A 25,698-nucleotide genomic window follows, 5' to 3' on the forward strand; every position below is an offset into this window, starting at 1 on the left:
TCTGCTCTATCCTCCTATTCCTGCCCTCACTAGCTCGTAGCACCAGGAGTAATCCAGATATTACTACGCTTGAGGACCACCTTTTTAAATTTCTGCCTAACTCTCTGTAATCTCCCTTCAGAGTCTCAACCTTTTCCCTTCCGATATCATTGGTTCCAATGTGGACAATGACCTGCTGGCCCCTCTCCCCTGTGAGAACATTCTGCACCCTCTCTGAGACATCCTTGATCCTGGCACCAGGGAAACAACACACCATTCTGCTTTTTCTCTGCTGGCCACAGAAACGTCTGTGTGTACATCTGACTACAGAATTCCCTAACACAATTGATCTCTTGGAAGCTGACGTACCCCTCGTTGCATTAGAGCCAGTCTCAATACCACTTCTTTTCTGTTTCTTTTCCCATGTTATTCCACAAGTATTTTCATTTTTAATATTCTATTTTTTGGCCTTCCCTCTCTCCAAAGAAATTTTGTAAATCTATTTCTGCAACAATGCTTTCAGGACCCTCCTGGTTTCCATGTAAAATCAATTTCTTCTTTTATCACACTCTTCCTTCTCCTCCACCTCCTCGACTTCCCAACTGTAGCGCCCTTGGCGAATTTAGATATGCTGGAAAGTCGTAAGTTCAAGTTTTCTGCTTTTTCAAGAAGTAATTATATATAGATAACTGTAGGACTAGATAATAAAGCAAATAATGCTTAGTTGTGTTGTACATGAGTAGATTTTTTTTATTCACTCACGGAAGGAGGGCGGTGTGGTTGGGCCAGCATTTATTGTCCTTGAAAAGGTGGTGATGAGCTGCCTTCTTGTGCTGCTGCTGTCCACATGCTGTAGGGAGGTAATTCCCCATGATTTTAACCTAGCAACACCAAATGGTATATTTTCAAGTCAGTATGGTGAGTGAATTGGAGGGGAACTTGCAGGTTTGTTTTTTAGATTAGATTACTTACAGTGTCGAAACAGGGCCTTCGGCCCAGCAAGTCCACACTGACCCACCGAAGCGTAACCCTCCAAACCCATTCTCCTACCTTTACCCCTTCATCTAACACTACGGGCAAGTTAGCATGGTCAATTCACCTAACCTGCACATTTTTGGATTGTGGGAGGAAACCAGAGCACCCGGAGGAAACCCACGCAGACACAGGGAGAATGTGCAAACTCCACACACAGTCGCCTGAGGAGGGAATTGAACCCGGGTCTCTTGGCGCTGCAAGGCAGCAGTGCTAACCACTGTGCCACCGTGCCGTCCAAAATGAATGAAGAAAAATGAATCAGAGCACAAACTGGCAAGCAGGATAGAAAGATAGGAATTGTGGGCTATTGCTGAGAAAAGGGAATAATACATTTTGAACTTAGAAATGTACATACGCCTCATTTGATAAGACTGGAGAACAAACTGGCGTGCACAGAAATCAAAACTGGAAGTATAGTTTCATGTCATAGAGGTTAAACAGAATCCTTTAAAATATAGCTAGAGGAAAGAAAACAAAACAAATAAAATGTTCCGATGTATCTCCTGCCCTCGTACTTGTAGTAGTCATGGATTTGGAAAGTGCTTTCTAAGGATCTTGGTGAATTTCTGCAGTGCATCTTGTAGTACACAGATCACTCCACACTGCTGCTGCTAATCATCCCTGCTGGAAGGAGTGGGTGCTTGTGGATGTGGTGCCAATCAAATGTGTTGCTTTGTCCTGGGTGGTGTCAAGCTTCTTTGGTGTTGTTGGAGCCGCATCCATCCAGGCAGGTGGTGAGTATTCCATCATACTCCAGACATATGTCTTGTAGATGGTGGACAGGCTTTATGGAGTTAGAAGGAAAGCTACATATTGCAGTATTCCTAGCCTCTCATTCGGTCATGTAGCCACTGTGTTTATTTGGTGAGTGAAGTTAAGTTTCTGGTTAATGGTAATCCCAAGAATGTTGATAGTGGGGTATTCAGTGAGAGTAACACCATTGAATGTCTCTAATTGGAGATGGTCTTTGCCTGGCATTTGTGTGGTGTGAGTCGAGAGTGTGGTACTGAAAGAGCACAGCAGGTCAGGCAGCATCCGAGGAGCAGAAGAATTGACGTTTTGGGCATAAGCCCTTCATCAGGAAATTTGTGTGGTGTGAGTGTTCTTTATCAGTTGTCAGCCCAAGCCTGGATATTGTCCAGATCTTGGTGTATTTAAACATGGACTGCTCTGTATCCAAGGAATTGTGAACGGTGCTGAACATTGTGCAGTAATAGGTGAACATCCCCACTTCTGTCAATATGATGGAGGGAAGTTCATATGGAGCTGAAGATGGTTGGGTCTAGGACATTAACCTGAAAAATTCCTGCAGGGATGGCTTGGAATGAGATGACTGACCTTTAACAACCACAACCATCTTCACTAGTGCCAGGTTACAACCAGGGGAGATTTTGTTTCTTGAAACCCATTGATTTCCGTCTTGCCAAGGTTCCTTGATGCCACACTTGGTTGATTGCGGTGTTGATATCAAGGGCTATCACTCTCACCTCATCTCTGGAATTCAGCTCTTTTGTCCATGTTTGAACCAAAGCTGTAATGAGGTCAGGAGTTGAATGACCTTGGTGGAACCAAAACTGGGCATCATTGAGCAGGTTATTGCTGAGCAGGTGCAGGTTCTTGAGCACAAGTCTTCAGTACTATTGCTGGAATGTTGTCAGGCCCCATAGCCCCCCAAACGTTTCTAAGTATTACATAAAGTGAATGTAGTTCACTCATCCACTCAGCAATTTTCAGGTAGAATTGTTGCGAATGCTTCAGCCTTATCTTTTGTACTGATGCTGATGGCCCACAGTGCTTCATGGATGCCCAGACTTGAGTTGCTAGATCTGTTCAAAGTCTGTCCCATTTAGCACAGTGATAGTGCCACACAGCATGTTGGAGGGTGTTGACATTATGAAGGCCAGACTTCGTCTCCACAATGACTGTGTAGTGGTCACTCTTACTGATATTGTCATGATGCATCTGCAGCCAGCAGATTAATGAAGATGAGGTTGAGTAAGATTTTTCTGTCTTTTTTTTAATTCTCTCACCACCTGCCACAGACCTAATCTAGCAGCTATGCTGCTTAGAACCCGACAAGCTCAATCAGAAGTGCTGCTGCCAAGCCACTCTTGATAGTGGACATTGAAATCTCCCATCCACAGTACTTCTGTCTTTTCTGGAGCGATTCAGCGGCTTGCTAGACCATATTAGAGAGCAGTTAAGAGTCAACTACATTGTTGTGGCTCTGGTGTCCCACGTAGGCCAGACCATGTGAGGATGACAAATTTCCTTCTTTGAAGGACATTCGTGGACCAGATGGCTTTTTCTGACAATGGTTTCATGGGCATAAGGTGATTCTTAATGCCAGATCTTTTACATTGAATTCAAATTCCACCTTCTGCTATAGTGGCATTCAAACCCACGTCCCCAGAACATTGTCTGAGTTTCAGTTCCACTAAGATATTGCCTCCCATGAGATTACGCTTCAAATGAGAAATTCAAGTATCCAACTTTGGAATGATGTTGAGATGGACCAGAAGGCAAACACTTCTGTCAGAGTATTGAATTTTGAAAAGCTTCAACTTCTTCAGCATTGAAAACAATAAATAGGAGGGTACTGAGTGGAAGAGAAAGCACGAATCTTGCACACTATTTCAAGTTAAGTCATGATTAAGATGACCAAAAGTGAGGTTTAAACTGCTCTGAGGGAAGTTTAAAACTTAAGTGTTGTGGCTTTTCTCGCAAAATATGATCAACTATCAATATTTTTTCAGGAAAGATACTGGAGACAAAACTTTAGATTCACTAAAGAGAGAATTTGATGGTATCAGGAAGAATGAGTATAGGTCGATTAAATGGCTTCCCTGCACTTTTCCTTATGAACGTCGAAGGACAGGAATTATTGAGATCCGGTTCCTTGAACCTGTCAGTATGGCATCAAAGTCTCAGTGCCACTAGGTAGTTATTACTTATGAAGCTTGAATCAATGTACTTTTTTGATTAGATTAGATTCCCTACAGTATTGGCACAAAAAGTCCACACCGACCCTCTGAAGAGTAACCCACCCAGACCCATTCCCCTATCCTATATTTATCCCTGACTAATGCACCTAACCTACACATCCCTGAACACTACGGGACAATTTAGCATGGCCAATTCACCCAACCTGTACATCTTTGGATGGGGAGGAAACTGACACAGACACAGGGAGAATGTGCAAACTCCACCAGGTCCCTGGTGCTGTGAGGCAGCAGTGCTAACCACTGAGCTACCGTGTCACCACAAACTGCCAACTCAGTTTTGGCCAACAAACTTATTTTAACAAAGGTGAATAGGAAGGGTTCAGAGGGATGTGGGCCTAGTGCTGGCAAATGGGACTAGATTAGGTTAGGATATCTGGTCGGCATGGACGAGTTGGACTGAAGGATCTGTTTCTACTTTGTACAACTCTATGACAAAACGGAAGTATTAACAGCAGACATCCCAGGTGCACTGCGTTATTTAGGTAACGCAAAATAACTGTAGTGTGTGACTTTTACCTGTTTCTCTCATTTAATCATCAGGAATGTCTGCTGAAGAGCTTATGCTTGAAACGTCGACTCTCCTGCTCCCCGGATGCTGCTTGACTGGCTGTGCTTTTCCAGCACCACACTTTTTGACCCTAGTCTCCAGCATCCGCACTCCTCACTTTCTCCCACCAGTTGTTGGAACTCAATGCCATCGGACTACTTGCAATCAGAAACACAACTCCCTCACCTTCACCTGATAGCCTTAGCATTGTTTTTAAATGAAATCAATTAACAATTTAAAGTACACCAAAGGCATGAATGTTGCTTGAATGCCACATCCTTGGTATCAACTAATTGTTCCAATGTTATGGGATATCTTTATAAAATCAAAAGTGAGCATTAACTCAATTTACATAGTCTCAGAGTCCATATTTACAACCCATTATTTAAAATCTAAATGGATCAAAATCTGAAACTTGCATTTTCATGACAAAGCTGCTTTAAAAACAATCTGAAAAATCTATAGTTTTTTTAAACGCCTGCCAGTGGAAAGCAATGCGGCTGCTGAAAATTGTGTGGGTGGCATTACATAACAGGGAAAATCTAACTTGTGGTGCTGAAGGTTCCCATAGCAACTGCATTAAAGTGCTGGTTTAAAATATATGTATTAGACATCTCTGAATAGCCTTTTTGAAGGAAGAAATAAGAATATGTTCCTTCCCATAGATAACTAAATAACAGTAATCTGCCTAAGAACTTAAGTATTTCATTACAAATAGCATTTGTTTAGTTGTTCAATTACAATAGCCCCCCAACCTAGTTTAAAGAAAATTTACAAGGATTCTTGTGGTAAAATTTCGTATTCACAGTTTTGCAAAGGAACATGACGTTCAAATATTTATTTTTGTTATTTTAATGTGTTTCATAATGCTGTTCATTATTTGATTTGAGTGGCTCTGTGAACTGGGTTCAAATACGGAAGTATTAACTACTTTCTGTCCTAACATCCATAATTGGAAAACGAATTACTTTGCACTGGCTATACTGCACGATCCAGTACAGAAATTGATCCATGAAAGGGGATGTAGGAGTGGTACAGGGGTAGGGATTCTTGGGCACGTTGTAGCTGTTCACAGACTCATTAAAGACAGAGCACACCCTTGTTACTGAATGGCTCCTCTGTCCTTGGTGGTGCAAAATTAGTTTTGGTAGTGAGCCATGTCCACCTGACACCTAAAACTTTTTGAATGTTTGATATACATTTACTTTTTGGGAACTTGTTAAACCAGTTTGTTTTTCTCAGGGTGGTGAGCTAAAGTTTCTTTTTAGTTCATTCATCGGATGTGGCTGTCACTGATTGGGCCAGTAATTATTTTCTGTCCAAACTAAAGATGTTTGGGCCCAGGTCACTGCACCTGATGAAATCTTGAAATGGCAGACCTCTAACAATCACAACCTTCTTCCTTTGTGCGAGAAAGAACTCCAACCAGTTCTCCCAGTTCTCATTGACCCTAGATTTGCTAGGGTTCCTTGATACTATACTCTTGTCAAACTTGATATCACAAACACTGCCTTGGCGTCAAAGCTATAGTTCAAGCTGGTACCTTTCTGGTCATGTAGAAACACTGATATTTTTAATGCTAGATCTAATTTAATTGATCCACTTGTTTGTTCAGCAGTAAGTGCATAAGCACTTATGATCAAGGACATAACATATTTTGACTGGCAATGCTATGAGAAAGAGCTTTCTTTTCTAAATTTAATATGATATTGAGTTAGATGCCTTGTTTGGTATATATGATATCGAAGGGGATAAAAATTTTGCCACAATCCCATTCATCATTCAAATTATTTTCCATTATATATATATATAGTATCTCTATCCCAAGTGCACACTACTTTTCTACTGTGGGTGAAAAGCTTTATTCTAGGTTTGTGAAATTACTGCTGGAAAGAATAATCATGTAGCATATTTCACATTTCTGGAAGGTTCCTTCCACTATTACAGATAATTGTCATGTTTGCAAGTAAGGCCAGACAAACAGCAATTTTAGTTTTGTTTGAAGGATAAATAAGGCCACCACTACAGGTGCCCATCTGCTCTTCAAACTGTGTCAGTGGCTTTTGAATCCAGCTAATCAAGCTGTATTACTGAGCTGTGCTATATTGTCAGTGGATCATGTTTAAAAGCAGAAATTAAGACATTGAATTGTCAGCTGATGTTAGGTCATGTGTTAGGACTTGAACTCATTGATTTATGAGTAAGATTGTTGCCAACTGAACCAAATTTGTTTGTGTGATTAGTTCTCTAATATTTCCATCCCTTTCTTGGTAAAGACTTATTTCTCATTTTCTCGTCCAATCAAGTCCATGAAGAGAGGCAATTTCATCAGTAATGTTAAAATGCAGTCCAATTTTTCATAGAATACTCAAATGTGAAATGATGAAAACTTTGAAGTATGCCATTTAAAAACTGTAAATTCATTATTATGTTTATGAAATTGTGTTAACGTGTTTTATTTTGAGTGAGTTAATATTTCTGTTAAATAGGAAAAAGGAATTTTATTTGGTGTATTTGTATGGTAGCAATTTAACAGTGATCTCCAGGCTTAGCTCAGCCTTCCTTTTGAAGAAGCCCGTGCCTGTTAGTAGTTATAATTGTGTATGTTATATTTATTAAAAGATATGTTTAATATTAGTAGATTAAAAATACCAGTCTTTTACTGTAAGAAGTTAGTGGTTAGAAGAAGCACTGGTGCTAAATATAGATTTTTGTTAATAATTTCAATATATAAAATTTGGAGATGATACTGGAAATATAATAGAAAATTTTTAATTCTTCAGAATTTAACATACTTCTATACTTGCAAACTTCTAATTTGTTTAGGTTGGTACGCCTTCAATTTTTTTCTGTATTTTCTTGGGTCTCCTACATTATGCACCATCTGTCTTCGAGGCAGGTTCCTGTTCTTAAACCTTCCCACTGTAATTTTGAAGCATCTGTTGAAAAATCACATGAGCAACCAACCAATGGATCTCTCTGTATTTTAACTCACCTCCCTTTTGAAGAACTATCAGTCTTTCCCCTTATTCTCAGCAGAAGAACTGAGTCTTTTTTTTCATTAGGTGTGGTTGTTGCTGGCTAGACCAGCATTTGTTGCCCATCCCGAATGACCCAGAGGACAATAAAGAGTCAACCATATTGCTGTAGTTCTGCATATAGGTCAGATAGGGGAGAAGACAGCAGACTTTCTTCCATAAAGGACATTAATGAACAACATTGGTTTACAACAACAAAAGGCTAGCTTTTTATTACAAATTTTTTAAAACTAAATTCAAATTTCACGATTTAATGTGATGGGATTCAAGCCCATGTCCCCAGAGTATTAGCCAGGAGTTATGGACTACGACTTCAGTGGCATTGCCATTATACCACTATCCCCTTATGGAGACATGTATGTGGAGATTAAGGGTACAAAACCATGCATAGTACCACTACAATACATAATTATCTTCAAATATTTTGGTTATGGGCCAGCATTATCATTTTCATTTTATTTTTAAAGGGATGATTTGCATCAGTGGAAGAGATTGGAATTGATTTTTATATAACTTTAAACATGTATTATAATTTTGGCTTCTTACCCAAATGACTTGACAACTGCCAACTGAATGCACTGAAAGCTACATTTTTTTTATTGTTATCTATACTAACAGTTACCAGTAACACTGTGAATTATAATATAACTGGTATAGCTCCTGTTGAAATGAAGCCAGAAAATATTGAATGAAAATCCCATTTCAAACAGACTAAAACAACAGAATGACTGTTTTAATTCATACAATTGAAGATATTGATACTATAAAGTGTAAGTTGTAATTTACAGTTCTATTTCTATTCAGAAAAATCCACTGTTCCTCTAGTTAAACATTTCAGCCTCTTGTAACGCTTAAGCCACTGCTCAGCATTTGATGCACCTGATTGCCTGTCAGGAAATTCACCCATTGAAAAAAGAATCATTGGGAGAGATGAACATTAAGACTGACAAGTCGCCAGGCCCGGACCAGATTTGTCCTCGGCTGCTTTGGGAAACGAGAAATGCAATTGCTTCGCCACTTGCGAAGATCTTTGCGTCCTCGCTCTCCACCGGAGTCGTACCTGAGGACTGGAGAGAGGCAAATGTAATTCCTCTCTTCAAGAAAGGAAATAGGGAAATCCCCGGCAATTACAGACCAATAAGTCTCACGTCTGTCGTCTGCAAGGTGTGAGAAAGGATTCTGAGGGCTAGGATTTATGACCATCTGGATTTTTAACCATCTTGATTAAATGCAGTCAACACGGCTTTGTGAGGGGCAGGTCATGCCTCACAAACCTTATCGAGTTCTTTGAGGATGTGACTAGGAAAGTTGATGAGGGTCGAGCTGTGGATGTGGTGTATATGGACTTCAGCAAGGCATTTGATAAGGTTCCACATGGTAGGCTCATTCAGAAGGTTAGGAGGAATGGGATACAGGGGAACTTAGCTGTCTGGATACAGAATTGGCTGGCCAACAGAAGACAGCGAGTGGTAGTAGAAGGAAAATATTCTGTCTGGAAGTCTGTGGTGAGTGGTGTTCCACAGGGCTCTGTCTGTACAGGGTCTCTACTGTTTGTAATTTTTATTAATGACTTGGATGAGGGGATTGAAGGATGGGTCAGCAAGTTTGCAGACGACACAAAGGTTGGAGGTGTTGTTGACAGTATAGAGGGCTGTTGTAGGCTTCAGCGGGACATTGACAGGATGCAGAGATAGGCTGAGAGGTGGCAGATGGAGTTCAACCTGGATAAATGTGAGGTGATGCATTTTGGAAGGTTGAATTTGAAAGCTGAGTACAGGATTAAGGATAGGATTCTTGGCAGTGTGGAGGAACAGAGGGATCTTGGTGTGCAGGTACATAGATCCCTTAAAATGGCCACCCAAGTGGACAGGGTTGTTAAGAAAGCATATGGTATTTTAGCTTTCATTAACAGGGGGATTGAGGTTAAGAGTCGTGAGATCTTGTTGTAGCTCTATAAAACTTTGGTTAGACCGCAATTGGAATACTGCATCCAGTTCTGGTCGCCCTATTATAGGAAAGATGTGGATGCTTTGGAGAGGGTTCAGAGGAGGTTTACCAGGATGCTGCCTGGACTGGAGGGCTTGTCTTATGAAGAGAGGTTGACTGAGCTCGGACTTTTTTCATTGGAGAAAAGGAGGAGGAGAGGGGACCTAATTGAGGTGTACAAGATTATGAGAGGCATAGATAGAGTTGATAGCCAGAGACTATTTCCCAGGGCAGAAATGACTAACATAGTTTTAAGCTGGTTGGAGGAAAGTATAGAGGGGGATGTCAAAGGCGGGTTCTTTACACAGAGAGTTGTGTAAAGGTTCCACATAGTAGGCTCATTCAGAAGCATGGAATGCGTTGCCAGCAGCAGTTGTGGAAGCAAGGTCACTGGGGACATTTAAGAGACTACTGGACATGCATATGGTCACAGAAATTTGAGGGTACATACATGAGGATCAGTAGTTGGCACAACATCGTGGGCTGAAGGGACTGTTCTGTGCTGTACTGTTCTATGTTCACCATTCCAGGGAGATATCCCAATGGTGTAAGTAATGCTGTGGGCTGTTAGCTGCATGACCCACGTAGTAAACTTGAGTGATATAATTGAAGAATACCTCACTCAGCCACTAGCATTACCTATCCCTGGGAATAGAGGGAGCTCTACATAACCATGTGACCAAATTTCTACCTCATTAGCTTAACTAATCATGGTTCCAAGAAAGCTGTTCTCATGTGGCAAACTGATGTTTTAATCTTGCTTTTCAACAAATTGAGAAGTATTTAACTCAGGTGATGGGGTTTCATCCTCTGCCTGAAGAGCAGGCAAGGTTCCTTCACTGCTTCCTACAGGGAAGGCCCACCATAATTTTGGCAGAACAGTATTTCCCAGGATTGATAATTGACTGGGGGGCCTTTTTCCTCCCTTGTAGGAACACTAGCAGTCACCAGCAATGCACTCACCAGGTTCATCAAGAGATCCCAGGCCATATGTAAGTAATAAAATCAGAAATTACTGGAAAAACACAGCAGGTCTGGCAGCATCTGTAGAGAGAAAACACTGTTAACATTCAGAGTCCAATGACTCTTCTTCAGAACATTCTCCACAGATGCTGCCAGACCTCCTGAGTATTTTCAGCTATTTCTGGTTTTGTTTCTTTTATCCAGCGTCCACAGTCCTTTAGCTTTGTGCAAAAATGAGTAACCATGAGATAAGAATCACAGGTTTGGAATTATAGTGGGGCTTTCAGACTGTAGCGAGGACAGAGAATGGTTCTCAGTACATGAAACCCTGTCACTCAACCATCCAGGAATGTGCAAGCAGAACGACAATGTTTGGCTTTTTCGCCTTCCTACATGAATACTTCCCCACCTGCTACTGATTGGCTCACTTTTGGGGTTAATTATTTAAGGAGCTTCATTGGCAGGGCAGGAAGACCATCCACAAGCCTTTCATCCTGGATTTTAACAGGCCAGAGGCAGGAAGGCAGCCATGCTCTTACTTGCCACCATCTTGCTCAATTAATCCCTTCTTGCCTCCTAACCCATCTTAGGGGAAAGCATTAAAATCCAACAGTTTTGTGCAGCTCATAAAACCTGAGTCACTAAAACTTTTAAGAGATATATTAATGAATCTTGTGTAGCTTTGCACACCATATGTCTGATGTGTCTGTCATTCTTGTATCATTTTCATGTTGATCTGTTCCCTCTTTGTCCCACCTTCTACCTCTTTTCTGCATTGTTTGGCCTTTCTGATTCAGTGACATAGACTCCTCAGTGGACAGACATACTCTTTAGCGAGTGATTGCTGGTGGCAACTCTTTTCTGCATTTTCTTTACATGTTTGGTTAGTTTCAGTTGGCTGGATGGCTGGTTTGGGATGCAGAGTGACACCAGCAACACAGTTGCAATTCCCACATAGGCAGAGGTAACCATGAAGGACCCTCCTTCTCACCCTCTACCCTTGCCTGAGGCATGATGACTCTCCAGTTAAACCACCACCAATCATAACCCAAATCAGTCTCTCTCTAATGACAGAGTAACCCTATAATCTGGTAGAGCCATGGCAACTTTACCTTTACCTTTCATGCATTGTCTCCCCTTTCTGTTCTATTGCCTGTTCTTTCACTCTTTAGTCAGCTGTAGGTGCTGAGAATAGACATCTTGTCAATGTAGTGTGCATGCTGTTCTGGCTGTCGCTGGCTATAGGAAGACACCATTTTGGCATGGAAAGATTGAGGTCTGACTGCAGGTTTACGCCTTTGTCAAGAACGGATGCAATGTCTGTGGGGGGGGAATTGCTCCTGGTGAGAAAAGAAACTGAAGCTAGTGGTGAATCAGATCATAGTATTCCTGGCTTACAAACACCAATGTTTGAGTTTGGAAAATAAATAGTAAAGTAATTTAGTATAAAGGCAATGCAGTATCCTTTTTTCTTTATTTACATTACAAACTACCTATTTTTCTGGCAGGATCTGTGGAGAAACAGAGTTAACCTTTCAAGGCTACTTTGTCTCTTTTCCATAGATGCTGCCAGACCTACTGAGTTTCTCCAGCACTTTCTGTTTTCTGTCTTTTCCGTCTTCGTTTCCCATTGATTTTATCATTTTGAGGTAACTTTAATGTTTATTTCTCATCCTCACTGTTTATATTTTTTAGTTTCACTGTTTCTCCATTTTTTCCACCATCCTAATCCATCCTGATTTGTGTGAAGTCTATGGAGTTCATGTCTTCCACAAACATTGGCATTCTGATAGCTTCATAGGCTCATGAGTGGATGGGCAGTTTTTACATTTGTCATACTGTCACCATAGTGAAAGTGTTTATTGCCATTATTTTGGTTGGTTCCAGAAAGCATGTGTGACAATAGCATTAACTCTCTGTGTCATCGTGTGTACAGTATCCTGTTGCTTGCTGACAGTGGGATTTGGTACAGTGAGCAGGAAGCTGTGATGGAGCAAGCTAAAGAGTCTACTTCTCTGTTTGCCTTAGGTGAGGTAAATAATAAATTCTACTTAGAGGGATATGATTGTGGGCTGAGAAATTCAGGGCTGGGTGGTAGCATCAATCTTGTATTGCTTTGGAGTCTCCAAAAGTTTCCAAAAAGTTGGGACTAAGTTTACCAAACTTCTGGAATTGTCCCGGAGTGTCAATGAATTGGCAATCCAGGAGAACACGGGCATTGAGAAAAGTTAGTATTTTCAATTTTTACTTCTAATATTAGAAACAGTGAAAAGTGACTTTTGGCCTGTGGTTGGAGGTATCTGGTCATTAAGTGAAACAGTAATTTATATTCCTGAATGCTTATGATACATCATCTTTTCCTTTGTTCCACACAGGAGGATAAAGGAGATTACACATATGTAGAAAGAATCCGGATCCCACTGAGCCACGGGTGTTTGTTGGTAATGGAAGGAGAAACTCAGAAGGAGTGGCAGGTGAGAAAAATACTTAGAATTTCAAAGTGATGCAACAGATGTTCCAGTTGAGAATGTTCCTCAACAAAAAAATAATATTTTCCACCACGAGACTTCGTGTTTGCTAGCACAAGACTGCCTATCAAAATTGTGTTGCTATTTTTTCATATGCATAAAGAGAGATATTTGCATTTACATAGTGTCCTTCATAACCTTATGTTGCTAAAAAGTACTTTATAACCAGTAAGAAGTAAAGCCACGTTTTAAGGAAGGAAATATGGGGGCCATAATGGTGCACAAGCCCCCACAAACAGCAACTAAGGAAATGTGCATGGAAAACTGCAGTTCCAGATGCTTCTCTGATGCACCTTTAATTAACCTTGTGCCTGTAACATAATATAATTAAGGTGTACTTACCATTTGCCTGGAAGTATATAGCTTGAACAACACTCAATAAACTGCACATCAACCAGAACAAGGTAATCCATGCTTTTTGGCAACAGATCACAAGCATTTACTCCCTCTGCCACTGATGAACAGTAAGAACAGTGTTTATCCAAATGCACTGCAGCAACTCAGCAATGTTCCTTCGATAGCACCTTCCAAACCTGACGTCTAGAAGGACAGGGGCAGCAGATGCATGGGGGCACCAGCGAGCTCCTTGCCAAGCCCATACACTATCCTGACTTGGCATCTCTTCCCTAACAGCTTTGTGGCTGTACCTGCACTACATGGACTGCATTGGTTCAGGAAAGTAGCTCACCATTGCTCTCTAGAGCAATTAAGGATGAGCATTAAATGCTGTCGTAGTCAACAAGGCCCAACATCCTACGAAAGACTAGAAACAGAAAAGTGAGTGAGGAATTCATCTTGGCCCTTACACAGGTTTTATTTCAAATTCTGTGATCACATTTTTCGCATTAATTGTAGTGTTATTTATAGCTGTTAATACATGCTGTGCTCCAGCAACAAGATTCATGTCATTTGGTTTTAATTTATATGTATATCAACTATCTATCTGCAAAGTTAGTATAAAACATATTATGGATTATGTGAATGATAGCATTCTCAATGAGTTTAATACCAAACAAGCTTCATCGAATAATAGTTAATATTCCTCATTATCATTATTCCACTGATTGATTGATTTAAGAGTATGTGTATGTGAGTAAGTGAGATTTATATGGCCAGTTCTTAGGCTGAGAAACTTTTTTGAATGTTACATTTCAAAACATATGACCATGTGAAGCAACTCAAATGTACTTTGCCGGATCCTAAAGGATACATGAAATCCCATTCAAATAACTCACCTTCATAACTAAACAACAGCTTGCATTTGAATTAGGATTGCCAATTAATCGCAACTAACTTCAGTGATTAATGCGGTAAATTTTGCTTTGTTAAAATTTTTCATATGCATTAAGTGCAGAAATTCTGCTGTGAATATCTCAGGATTGCCAGCAACTTTCAGTACAACTCCCCCTAAGCTTCTGGGCATGTCTGAAGTTTACCTTCTGCGAATGTAAGCTGGTTGCCAGGGAGATAGCTGTGAGTTAGTGCAGCGGTGTTTGTCAGTGGCGATGATTATTGATCCTGAGGCCAGCTGCAGACTATCCCTCTGTTTGTCTTGGGGCCCCAGCAGACCTGCTGCTTCATGGATCCCTCATTTTGCCTTGCAAAGTAGATTATTGCTGCAGTTAAAACCCATGAATAATTGTGATTAAAAATTTTAATTCCAAGGTTAATCACAATAAATTTTTAATACATTGACAACTGTAATTTATACTGAACCATTAAGATAGAAAAATATCATAGAAGCATGATCAATTGATAATGAACCGAAGAAAAGTATAAATTAAAGCTTAATCAAAGAAGTCATTTTAAGAAGGATCCTAAAGGAGAAGGAGGTGACTCTTTAGGGAAGGAATTGTAGCACTTGGCTTTTAGTGGTGAGGCAGAGGTAGTATGGGATAGTTGAGGTCCAATTTGGCACAACCTCGTTAGCTTGTGTGGCTTATTTCTATGCTGTACTAATCTGTATGTGCAACAAAAGAGACTCAAACCATCTCTCCCTGACATGCAATTACATTAATTTTGCTGAATACCCTGCCAGCTGTAGTGATTGTAACGAGGTCAGCCAGGTGGACCTCACAGAATATGAGTTCTCTGATTGGGGCTGTTAATCTGATCCAAATAGGGAGCCTTGGCTGACAGATAAACAGAAGTGTCAGAGATTCTTGCACTCTGAAGAGATAGTACTAGAGTCAAGGACTCTCCATGTGTAAATAAAGAGTGACTTGGTGACAGGATCCTGGCCTCTCTGGAGCTATTTCGCCAGCAACATCCGAGGGAGTCACCATTGACCAGAAACCTAGTTGGACCAGCTAATTTGGAAACAAAAGCAGGTTGGCAATTGGAATATTTCTTGGATGTGTGTGGCTCTGACAACTCTTAAGAAGCTCAACATTACCCTGGACAAAACATTCTGTGTGTTCAGCATTCCATTTGCATCCTTCAGCTTTCATTTGCTTCATCACTCATATGACATAAGTGCAGTGTGAATCAAATGTAAGATGCTTTGCAGCAAATCACTAAGGCACCTTCAAATGTACTTTCCAAATCTCTTACTTCTACTTGAAGGAGAAGTTCATTAGGCACATGGGGAAGACCATCATCTGCAATGTCTTTTCCAATTTACTCATTATTTTGCCCAATCAACTTCCTGTAACTTCCTTCTCACCCGCAGTGCAGGAGTCTCCATTCCATATGGACTATTTCAGTTTAAGAATGCAGCTCATTATCATCTCATCATAGAATCCCTACAGTGTGGAAGCAGGTCATTTGGCCCAACAAGTCCACACTGACCCTCCGAAGAGCAACCCACCCAGACCCATTTCCCCCTCACTAATGCACCTAACCTACACACCCCTGAACATTATGGACATTTTAGCATGGCTAATTCACCTAACCTGCACAGGTTTAGATTGTAGGAGGAAAACAGAGCACCCAGAGGAAACCCATGTAGATACTGGGAGAACATGCAAAGTCCACACAGGCAGTCTTCAAAGGCTGGAATTGATCCTGGGTCACTGGCGCTGTGAGGCAGCAATGCTAACCACTGGGCCACTGTGCCTCTCTCAAAATCAATGTGTTTGTTAATAGAGTTCTGTTTGGAATGCCATGTTTCTAGGAATTCTCATGCACATTGATTTGGATTCCTTCTATCACCCTCTGAGAAAAAGAATGGGAAATAACATCACCAACACAGGAATGGCATCACCACAGGAAATAACATAATCAGCCCAAGGAAACCTAAACACATAAATAGAAAGCAGGCCATAACACTAGTGTTTCACCGGAGGCTAACTGATGCTGTTACCTAGTATGGTGACGTCTGAAAATGAACATTTTTTTTTCGAATGAGACGGCAAAGTGTAGGGAGTTTCAAATTATAATTGTAAATAATTTCTCGGGAGAGGGGTGGGCGTGAGAAGAGATTTATTTTCCATGGTAGAGATTCTGCGATGTTTGTCTTACTAACTTTGCTTCTTAATTCTCAGACCTTTGGTTGTACGGTGTATGGCTGTAAAGTAACTCTTTTTTTTCTTCATTTCTCCTTTCTGTAACTAAGGATTATACCTAGTGTTATGGGCTAGGCCAGACCGCCTCAAAACACTTCAAGAAGGCAGACCAGACCCTAACTTTGCAGGTTGTTTTAAGTGTAGTTGTATAGTGGATATTCCAGAAGTGATGCAGCTAGCCAAATGATGCAGTTATTAATAAAACAGAATTTATTTACAGACTATTGAATGAAGCACGAACAAAAAAGAATCGAATTTAGAATAACTTAACCTATCCGAAAACCCAATCAACTCTATTGCAACTTAATGATGCTGTTCCAAGTATTTGCAACATTCCCTTAAACGTGCCTTTAGCAAAAATAAGGTAAAATCAAACACATGTTTTTACAGGAGAGAGACTGCAGAGAGAGAGAGAGAGAGAGAGAGAGAGAGAGAGAGGATCAGTATGGAGCTGTTTCTTTGGATACAGCAGCTTCTCTGGGTTCCTAGCTAAAATGTGACCAGCAGCTTCAAACAGACTGCTTGCTGAAGCCATACCAAACCGAACCAGGAAAATAAAACTGAACTGGGAGAACTGGTCATTCCCTTTTTCATTGTAAAGCGTTTTTGAAAAAAAACAACCTAAAAGCTTTTTCAAGTAGATATTTCCACACAAATTGGAACTGCTGCCTTTACGACCCCTCTCAAAAAAACCAAGGGCAAAATAACCATGTTAGAGGAGCAGCATCTTCATGCTAGGTACCTTTGTACCTATGGTGGCTGTTAGTGGCAACTTATAAACTTCTCACCGTACTCATTTGAATACATGTGATAATAAAGCTAATTCAATTCAATTTGATTCTGCCTCTGAAATGATCCTAACAAGCCATTGAGTTGAAGGCCAATTAGCAATGGACAACAAGTACTGCCCTTGCCAGTGATACCTGCTTTCTGAAGAATACATTCTGCAAAGGTGCAGAAGGAAGTGGGTTAAAGAGAAATGAATTGTGATGGATGCAAACATGAAAGATGACCTGTTGGTCTTGTCAAAGTTGGGAATAGAATGGCCAGAAGATCAAGGGTGTGGGCATGAATATGATTAAGTGAGCTTGTGTACAGAGAGAAGAGATGGAAAGTGACATTATCATTTGGTAATACAGAACTTGAATATTGCTGAGAAAAGATGCATTTTGTGAAACTGTTGCACTCATCTGGATAATTCATAAGAATATCAATGAAATGGAAAGCCAACATTTATACTGTGTGAGAAGAGTGCACCATTCAGTTGCTAAATTAGCTCTGTTTAGTAGAGGCATTGCCATAGAGAATGCACTAGTTAATGATGAATGACTGACAAGTAACTGCCAGGCTTTGCGTAAATTGTAACTCAGTCAGGTTAACTTTAATTGGTAAAGGCATTGCCCTGAGAAAAGAACCAGCAAATATTTGTGCCCGTAGTTTATTCTGAGCATTCTTGGGAATTATCCTGATGAGTGCATGATTTAATCTTTGTCAAAATGTGTCTTTTTCCTGCAGTATGAAAGTAAGATTATTGAAGAGCATGTAAGGTGAATTGAGATAGACATTGAAATCAAGGATAAATAGTTACTTAAGTGCAAAAGCTGAGGGCAGAAAAGAATAAGGGTATCTTGATGATAAGTTTGTGGTGGGACTTAGCAATTCATTATGTAGGAACCATTAAAGAGTGGGAGGGGATGAGGGTGTTGTTAGAACTTATTTATGAAGACAGTACAGTGACTATTTGAATGCACCTTATTAATATTATTTACAGCATCGAGTGCCAAAAGAATACCATGACAGAAATCCACGAATAAACCTGACATTTCGAACAATTTACCCTGAGACACAAAGGAACTGAAGATGAAATGAACACAGAGGATGACAATGTGCAAATAAGTGAAGAACAAAAGACCTCAAATAGGCTTTGTTAGTTTTTGTTTGAAAGTTGAACATTTGAATTGTACGGTTAAAATAACAAAAAACTGTTAGGCCAGCGTTTCAATTGAAGACATTGCCAAAAGAAAACTAAACAAATGTGTTTAGACTGTATTTGTTAATAACACAATACAACAATTTTAATGCTTGGACTTTAAGTTAAAGTTGAATATCTAGATAATTTAACTTTGACAAATTTAAGAAAATCTTGTTTTGGATCTGCTGTACTTTATCTAAACAGGAAGCTGATTTCTAGAAAATGGGTACAAAGTTGTGAGTGATGTTGGAAAACATTTGTCACATTATATTGTTTATTAATTCACAAAAAGTTGCTTGCCTGGTAATATACATTGGAGTGTTTGATTCACATCCCTATTGTTTTAAGGCTGAGGAATTTGTTCTTAATAAGAATCAAAGATAAAAGAGGCAAAATGTTGAGTGTTTGATAAAGAGTTGAAAATATGAATCAAAGATTGATTTTTTTGTTTCATACAATATAAGCAATAGTTAGCAGTGAGTTAACTTGCCAAGAATACATTTGCTCAACTTCAAAATGCATACTGAATTTTTAACAAAACAAAATCAGAATTCAGCTGTAGGTCCTAGTGGCAAACATTATTACATTGGATAAACCCAAAAGAAATGTGCTATTTAAAACAGGTTGCTGAAGTTTCGTATATAGACCAATGTCAAGCTTGGTTAAAAACTGCATACTATTGATTCATTGCTGCATTTGAAAAGACTCAAACTTTATTGATTTAATTTAGACTTCTAAAGGTGGTAGATTTGGCAGCCAGAAACTGGCAGCAAATACCCAAGTTTTGAACACTCCTTCATCTCATTTTCTAATGTACTTTCAAAGTTTAAAAAAAATGCATCAGACCATAAGAAAACACATTAAGGGATACAGTGCAGTCACTTATTGGAGGTTTAACTTGAGTGTTCTTTTTTATTCAAGAGCTTATTTATTGAATCCTGCAGTAATTACTTCTTAAAACGTATTGCTGAGCAAACTACAACTTTTCTTGTTGGAGATGACTTTTGTACATAACATTTTGTTTGAAAATGATAAATTATTTTAGTTATCATCAGGTGACTCAGTGAGTACCTGCACCATGCAATCCAAAAACGATTTGGCTCCTGATTTGTGTTGAGTTTGCTAATCTTAGCTGGGATACAGTAGAGAAATTACAAATGACCTTGGATTTTCTGGATTAGAAAGAGAAATATTTGCTGGGACTCTAAATTACTGTGCAGCCCCCCAGTGGAAATTACGCCTGTGGACAGTGAGGGACGAGACTGGTTTAATAGTGATGTCCATGTTGAAGCGCTTGTTTCCAGCTAGTGTAGAGAGTTGCACATGTAGAATCATAACTTGAGTCAGAATGGGAGCAGAGATATTGTTGAAAAGAAATGCTGGCTCCAGATTAAGATTGGTAGAAATTGTGATATAAAGGTATGCAATTGATGTACACTAAATAAATAGAAGGACTGTGTTAATCCAAATCTGGTTAACTGCGATTATTTTCAGTCGACAGGTACTGGTCTGTACTCTGTCCAATGCTAATCAGCATTTTTTTTAAACAGCAGTGATTTTTTTTTGTGCTTGTTGCCAAAGAACAGGGCTGTTCTATTTGATTTCAGTAGATTTTCTGTATTCAGAAACAGTGAAATATGTTTGTTAATAAAATGGGTGTAAAATTTCAACTCTGTGGTCTTTAGCTTTCAGTATGTATAAAAGAGGGCTGACCTATAATGAAAGGCTGAGCAAACCTGGCTAAATTCTTTGGGCTTTAGCAGAATGTGAGATGATCTCATTGAAAATTAGAAGGTTCTGTAAGAGCTTGACAGCTGAACACAGAGAATGTTTCTTTCAGGCTGGGAAATTCAAAACATGGGGCACAGTCCCAGGAAGAGCAGGTCACCATTTAGGATTGGGTTGAAAAAATACTTCTATTCATATTATTGTGAATCTTTGGAATTCTCTCCCAGACGAACATGAATGTTCTATCATTGTCTTTTCCAGCCTTAAATATATTCAGAGTTTTGCTCTCTCGTGGAATCAAGATTTATGGGAAGTAGGCATGAAATCGGAGTTGAAACTGAGGATTAGCAATGGTCGCGTTGAATGGTGGAGCAGGTTTGACAGGCCATGTGGTATACCACTATTTCTGATGGTGTTAAACCGTGAGAGAAGATTTAGTTGCTCCCTGTATATTTCAGTGACAGTAAACCAGCGCAGATGAACATATGAATTATGACAGGAGTAGGCTATTGAACCCTTCAGTCCTGCTCTGCCATTTGATAGGATCTGATTATGGCCTAAACTATAATTTCATGTACACTCCCTATACTATTGAACTACCTTTTTAATCAGGAATCTATCTACCTCTGCCTCGTAAATATGATTTGGAGATGCCAATGTTGGATTGGGGTGGACAAAGTTAAAAAATCACACAACACCAGGTTATAGTCCAACAGGTTTATTTGGAAGTGTAAGCTTTCAGAGTGCTGTTCCTTCATCAGGTAGCTAGTGGGGTAAGATCATAGGACACACAATTTATAGTAAAAGATCACAGTGTCATAAAGCTGGTGTGCTGTATTCAATGGCCTTGTAACCACCATTTTCTAGGGAAGAAAATTCCACAGTCTCTCAGCTCTCTGAGGGAATTAAAATCCCCTAATTTCCAACCTATTTTGACAGATCACTCATTTTTAATCATTCTCTCCTAGTTCTTTTTTTTTTCTCCTGCATGGAGAAATGTCTTTTCAGTATCCAACTGTCAAATCCCGTCAGGATCACAAGTTATTAATAAGATCATCTCTCATGCTTCTAAACCCCAATTGGTTACAAGCCCAACTGATCAAACTTTTTGTCATAAGATAGCACCTTCATCACAGGAATTAGTTGAATGAATCTTTTCTGATCTGTTCCTAATATATTTATATCATTCCTTAAATAAGGAGACCAAAACTGGAAGGAGTACTCCAGATGTGGCTTCACCAATGCTCTGAACAACTGAGACAAAGCATTTCTACTTGTCTATTCTATTTCCCTTGGAATAAATAATAACATTCAATTTGCGTTCCTAAATTCTTGATGGAAAAATAGAAAATAGGTGAAGGAGTAGGCTGTTTGGCCCTTTGAGCCTGCCCTACCATTCAATATGATCATGGCTGTTCATACAATTTCAGTATCCCATGTGTACTAACCTTTTCTGAATATACAGTCTTTATGCGTCTACACATTCAATATTTCTCCATTTATTTGATACTTTAACCATTCAGGCAATAGGAGAAAGGCTAGTGACGTAACTTCAGTGGATGTTTATTAAGTAACAAGTGTAAAACTTAAGGCTAGGTCATGATTTTACTGAATACTGGATTAGTGGTGCTGGAAGAGCACAGCAGTTCAGGCAGCATCCAACGAGCAGCGAAATCGACGTTTCGGGCAAAAGCCCTTCATCAGGAATAATGGCAGTGAGCCTGAAGCGTGGAGAGATAAGCTAGAGGAGGGTGGGGGTGGGGAGAGAGTAGCATAGAGTCCAATGGGTGAGTGGGGGAGGAGATGAAGGTGATAGGTCAAGGAGGAGAGGGTGGCGTGGATAGGTGGAAAAGGAGATAGGCAGGTCGGACAAGTCCGGACAAGTCAAGGATACAGTGCTGAGCTGGAAGTTTGAAACTAGGATGAGGTGGGGGAAGGGGAAATGAGGAAACTGTTGAAGTCCACATTGATGCCCTGGGATTGAAGTGTTCCGAGGCGGAAGATGAGGCGTTCTTCCTCCAGGCGTCTGGTGGTGAGGGAGCGGCGGTGAAGGAGGCCCAGGACCTCCATGTCCTCGGCAGAGTGGGAGGGGGAGTTGAAATGTTGGGCCACGGGGCAGTTTGGTTGATTGGTGCGGGTGTCTCGGGGATGTTCCCTAAAGCGCTCGGCTAGGAGGCACCCAGTCTCCCGAATGTAGAGGAGACCACATCGGGAGCAATGGATACAATAAATGATATTAGTGGATGTGCAGGTAAATCCTTGATGGATGTGGAAGGCTCCTTTCGGGCCTTGGATAGAGGTGAGGGAGGAGGTGTGGGCACAGGTTTTACAGTTCCTGCGGTGGCAGGGGAAAGTGCCAGAATGGGAGGGTGGGTCGTTAGGGGGGTGTGGACCTGACCAGGTAGTCACGGAGGGAACGGTCTTTGCGGAAGGCGGAAAGGGGTGGGGAGGGAAATATATCCCTGGTGGTGGGGTCTTTTTGGAGGTGGCGGAAATGTCGGCGGATGATTTGGTTTATGTGAAGGTTTGTAGGGTGGAAGGTGAGCACCAGGGGCGTTCTGTCCTTGTTACGGTTGGAGGGGTGGGGTCTGAGGGCGGAGGTGCGGGATGTGGACGAGATGCATTGGAGGGCATCTTTAACCACGTGGGAAGGGAAATTGCGGTCTCTAAAGAAGGAGGCCATCTGGTGTGTTCTATGGTGGAACTGGTCCTCCTGGGAGCAGATACGGCGGAGGCGGAGAAATTGGGAATACGGGATGGCATTTTTGCAAGAGATAGAGTGGGAAGAGGTGTAATCCAGGTAGCTATGGGAGTCGGTGGGTTTGTAAAAAATGTCAGTGTCAAGTCGGTCGTCACTAATGGAGATGGAGAGGTCCAGGAAGGGGAGGGAGGTGTCAGAGATGGTCCAGGTAAATTTAAGGTCGGGGTGGAATGTGCTGGTGAAGTTGATGAATTGCTCAACCTCCTCGCGGGAGCACGAGGTGGCGCCAATGCAGTCATCAATGTAGCGGAGGAAGAGGTGGGGAGCGGTGCCGGTGTAATTACGGAAGATCAACTGTTCTACATAGCCAACAAAGAGACAGGCATAGCTGGGGCCCATACGTGTGCCCATGGCTGCGCCTTTGGTCTGGAGGAAGTGGGAGGATTCAAAGGAGAAATTGTTAAGGGTGAGGACCAGTTCGGCCAAACGAATGAGTGTGTCAGTGGAAGGGTACTGTTGGGGAAGTCTGGAGAGGAAAAAACGGAGGGCTTGGAGGCCCTGGTCATGGCGGATGGAGGTGTAGAGGGATTGGATATCCATGGTGAAGATGAGGCGTAGGGGGCCGGGGAAACGGAAGTCTTGGAGGAGGTGGAGGGCGTGGGTGGTGTCTCGAATGTACGTGGGGAGTTCCTGGACTAGGGGGGATAGGACAGTGTCAAGGTAGGTAGAGATGAGTTCAGTGGGGCAGGAGCATGCTGAGACAATGGGTCGGCCAGTGTGGTCAGGCTTGTGGATCTTGGGAAGGAGGTAGAACCGGGCAGTGCGGGGTTCCCGGACTATGAGGTTGGAAGCTGTGGGTGGGAGATCTCCTGAGGTGATGAGGTTCTGTATGGTCTGGGAGATGATGGTTGGTGATGGGGGGTGGGGTCATGGTCGAGGGAGCAGTAGGAAGAGGTGTCCTCGAGTTGGCGTTTGGCTTCAGCGGTGTAGAGGTCAGTGCGCCAGACTACCACTGCGCCCCCTTTATCCGCTGGCTTAATGGCGAGGTTGGGATTGGAGGGCTGCGCGTTGTGAGGGTGACAGGTTGGAGTGGGGACGACAGGTTGAGGCGTTTCGGCGGCAGTTGGAAATGAAGAGGTCGAGGGCAGGTAATAGGCCAGCGCGGGGTGTCCAGGTGGATGCAGTGTGTTGGAGGTGGGCAAAGGGGTGCTCAGAAGGTGGGCGGGAGTCCGAATCAATGCAGGTCTTGCTTCCTGATTTTGGCCTAGGGTGTAGGCAATATCATTCTTTCTCTCTGCCACTGTGTTTTTCTGTTTCTGACCAGAGAACAGTCTTGTCTTCAATTTCAAACTCAACATGCACTTTGACTACTGAGAGCTGGTACTTATTAATTCTTGGAACAAGCTTAATTAAAAATTGACAACATAGCTAAGTTACACACAACCTTAAAACTGATGCAGAAATTATAAGTTGCTAATGCATAAAAACCTATACAGAGTATGTATAAAAATGAGTAAAGAGAATTATCTGTTAGATCTATGGCATGGTGGCTCAGTGGTTAGCACTGCTGCCTCACAGTACGAGGGACCTAGGTTCGATTCCAGCCTCGGGCAATTGTCTGTGTGGAGTTTGCATGTTCTCCCCATATCTGCATGGGTTTCCTTTGAGTGCTCTGGTTTCCTCCCACAATCTAAAGGTGTGAAAGTCAGGTGAATTGGCTATGCTAAATTGCTCATTATTCAGAGGGAAATGGGTCTGGATGGGTTACTCTTGTGGACTTATGGGGCTGAAGGGTCTGTTTCCACACTGAAGGAAATCTTAAAAAAAAATACACACAAGACTATGTATGCACTGAAGGTTTAAGTAATACAAGTCAAAAAGAAAAGAGGTTGACACCTACAAAAACTGACACAAATCTACCACAGAACTTTGTTCTGAATCAAAAGCTATATAATGCAATGTGATTGCTTTTGTCTAAAACATTACAAAATGTTAAACTAACCTAATGTAGAACTCAAATATATATATATAATGGATTTTTGTTTACTGATATGTCATGATTTGATCAGGTTTTTTTAATGGTGTGGAATATTGCTTGGGCTAAAGTATTCAACTGTGACAGGATGCACTCTGTAAAGAACTGGTAAAGTCTAGAGGAGGCTCTCAATTGTCAGCTACAGATCGAGTCAGTCACGTGGTACTAGTGTCCTAAATTGCTTATAATTAAGCATAATGATGTGAGGTTAATTGCTTAATACACTTCAACTACTTGATCTCTTAACTAAAACTACATATTAAAAATGAACTTCCCTAAACCCTAGGTGTCCAATATCTCAAGATGGTAGCCTAGAAAATGTTTTTAAAAGCAAAAGATTGAATTATTGGATTAATTTAAGTTATGTCTCTTCAGCAGCTTTGTTTAGTATTTCTTTAATATTAAAACAAATTGTTGTGTGGGTTATGATGAGTTTCACATGTGAAATATACCAGGTCTGATGAAAGGTCATCAATCTGAAACCTTTCCTGAAGAGGGGCTTATGCCCGAAACGTCGATTTTCCTGCTCTCGGATGCTGCCTGGCCTGCTGTGTTTTTCCAGCATGACATTTTTCAACTCTGGTACTCCAGCATCTGCACTCCTCACTTTCTCCCATCAACCTGAAATGTCAACTCTTGAGTTTTGCCAAAGTGCTACCAATCCTGTAGATTTTT

The 25,698-nt window shown here is 41.0% G+C and overlaps 1 protein-coding gene across 4 annotated transcripts in view; it reads left to right on the plus strand.

Annotated features, from left to right (window-relative positions):
• Window positions 1–22,017, plus strand: part of alkbh3 (alkB homolog 3, alpha-ketoglutarate dependent dioxygenase) — a 71,922-nt gene extending 49,905 nt beyond the window's left edge. For all 4 annotated transcript variants that reach the window (XM_072592672.1, XM_072592669.1, XM_072592673.1 and 1 more), the window contains exons 9-10: window positions 12,929–13,027; window positions 18,359–22,017. In XM_072592672.1, coding sequence (XP_072448773.1) covers window positions 12,929–13,027; window positions 18,359–18,445 — 186 coding nt within the window. In that variant the 3' untranslated portion in view covers window positions 18,446–22,017. The remainder of the gene's footprint in view (window positions 1–12,928; window positions 13,028–18,358) is intronic.
• The last annotated feature ends 3,681 nt before the right edge of the window (window positions 22,018–25,698 follow it).

This window comes from Chiloscyllium punctatum, chromosome 22 (assembly GCF_047496795.1).
Source record: "Chiloscyllium punctatum isolate Juve2018m chromosome 22, sChiPun1.3, whole genome shotgun sequence".
NCBI classification, from domain to species: Eukaryota; Metazoa; Chordata; class Chondrichthyes; order Orectolobiformes; family Hemiscylliidae; genus Chiloscyllium; species Chiloscyllium punctatum.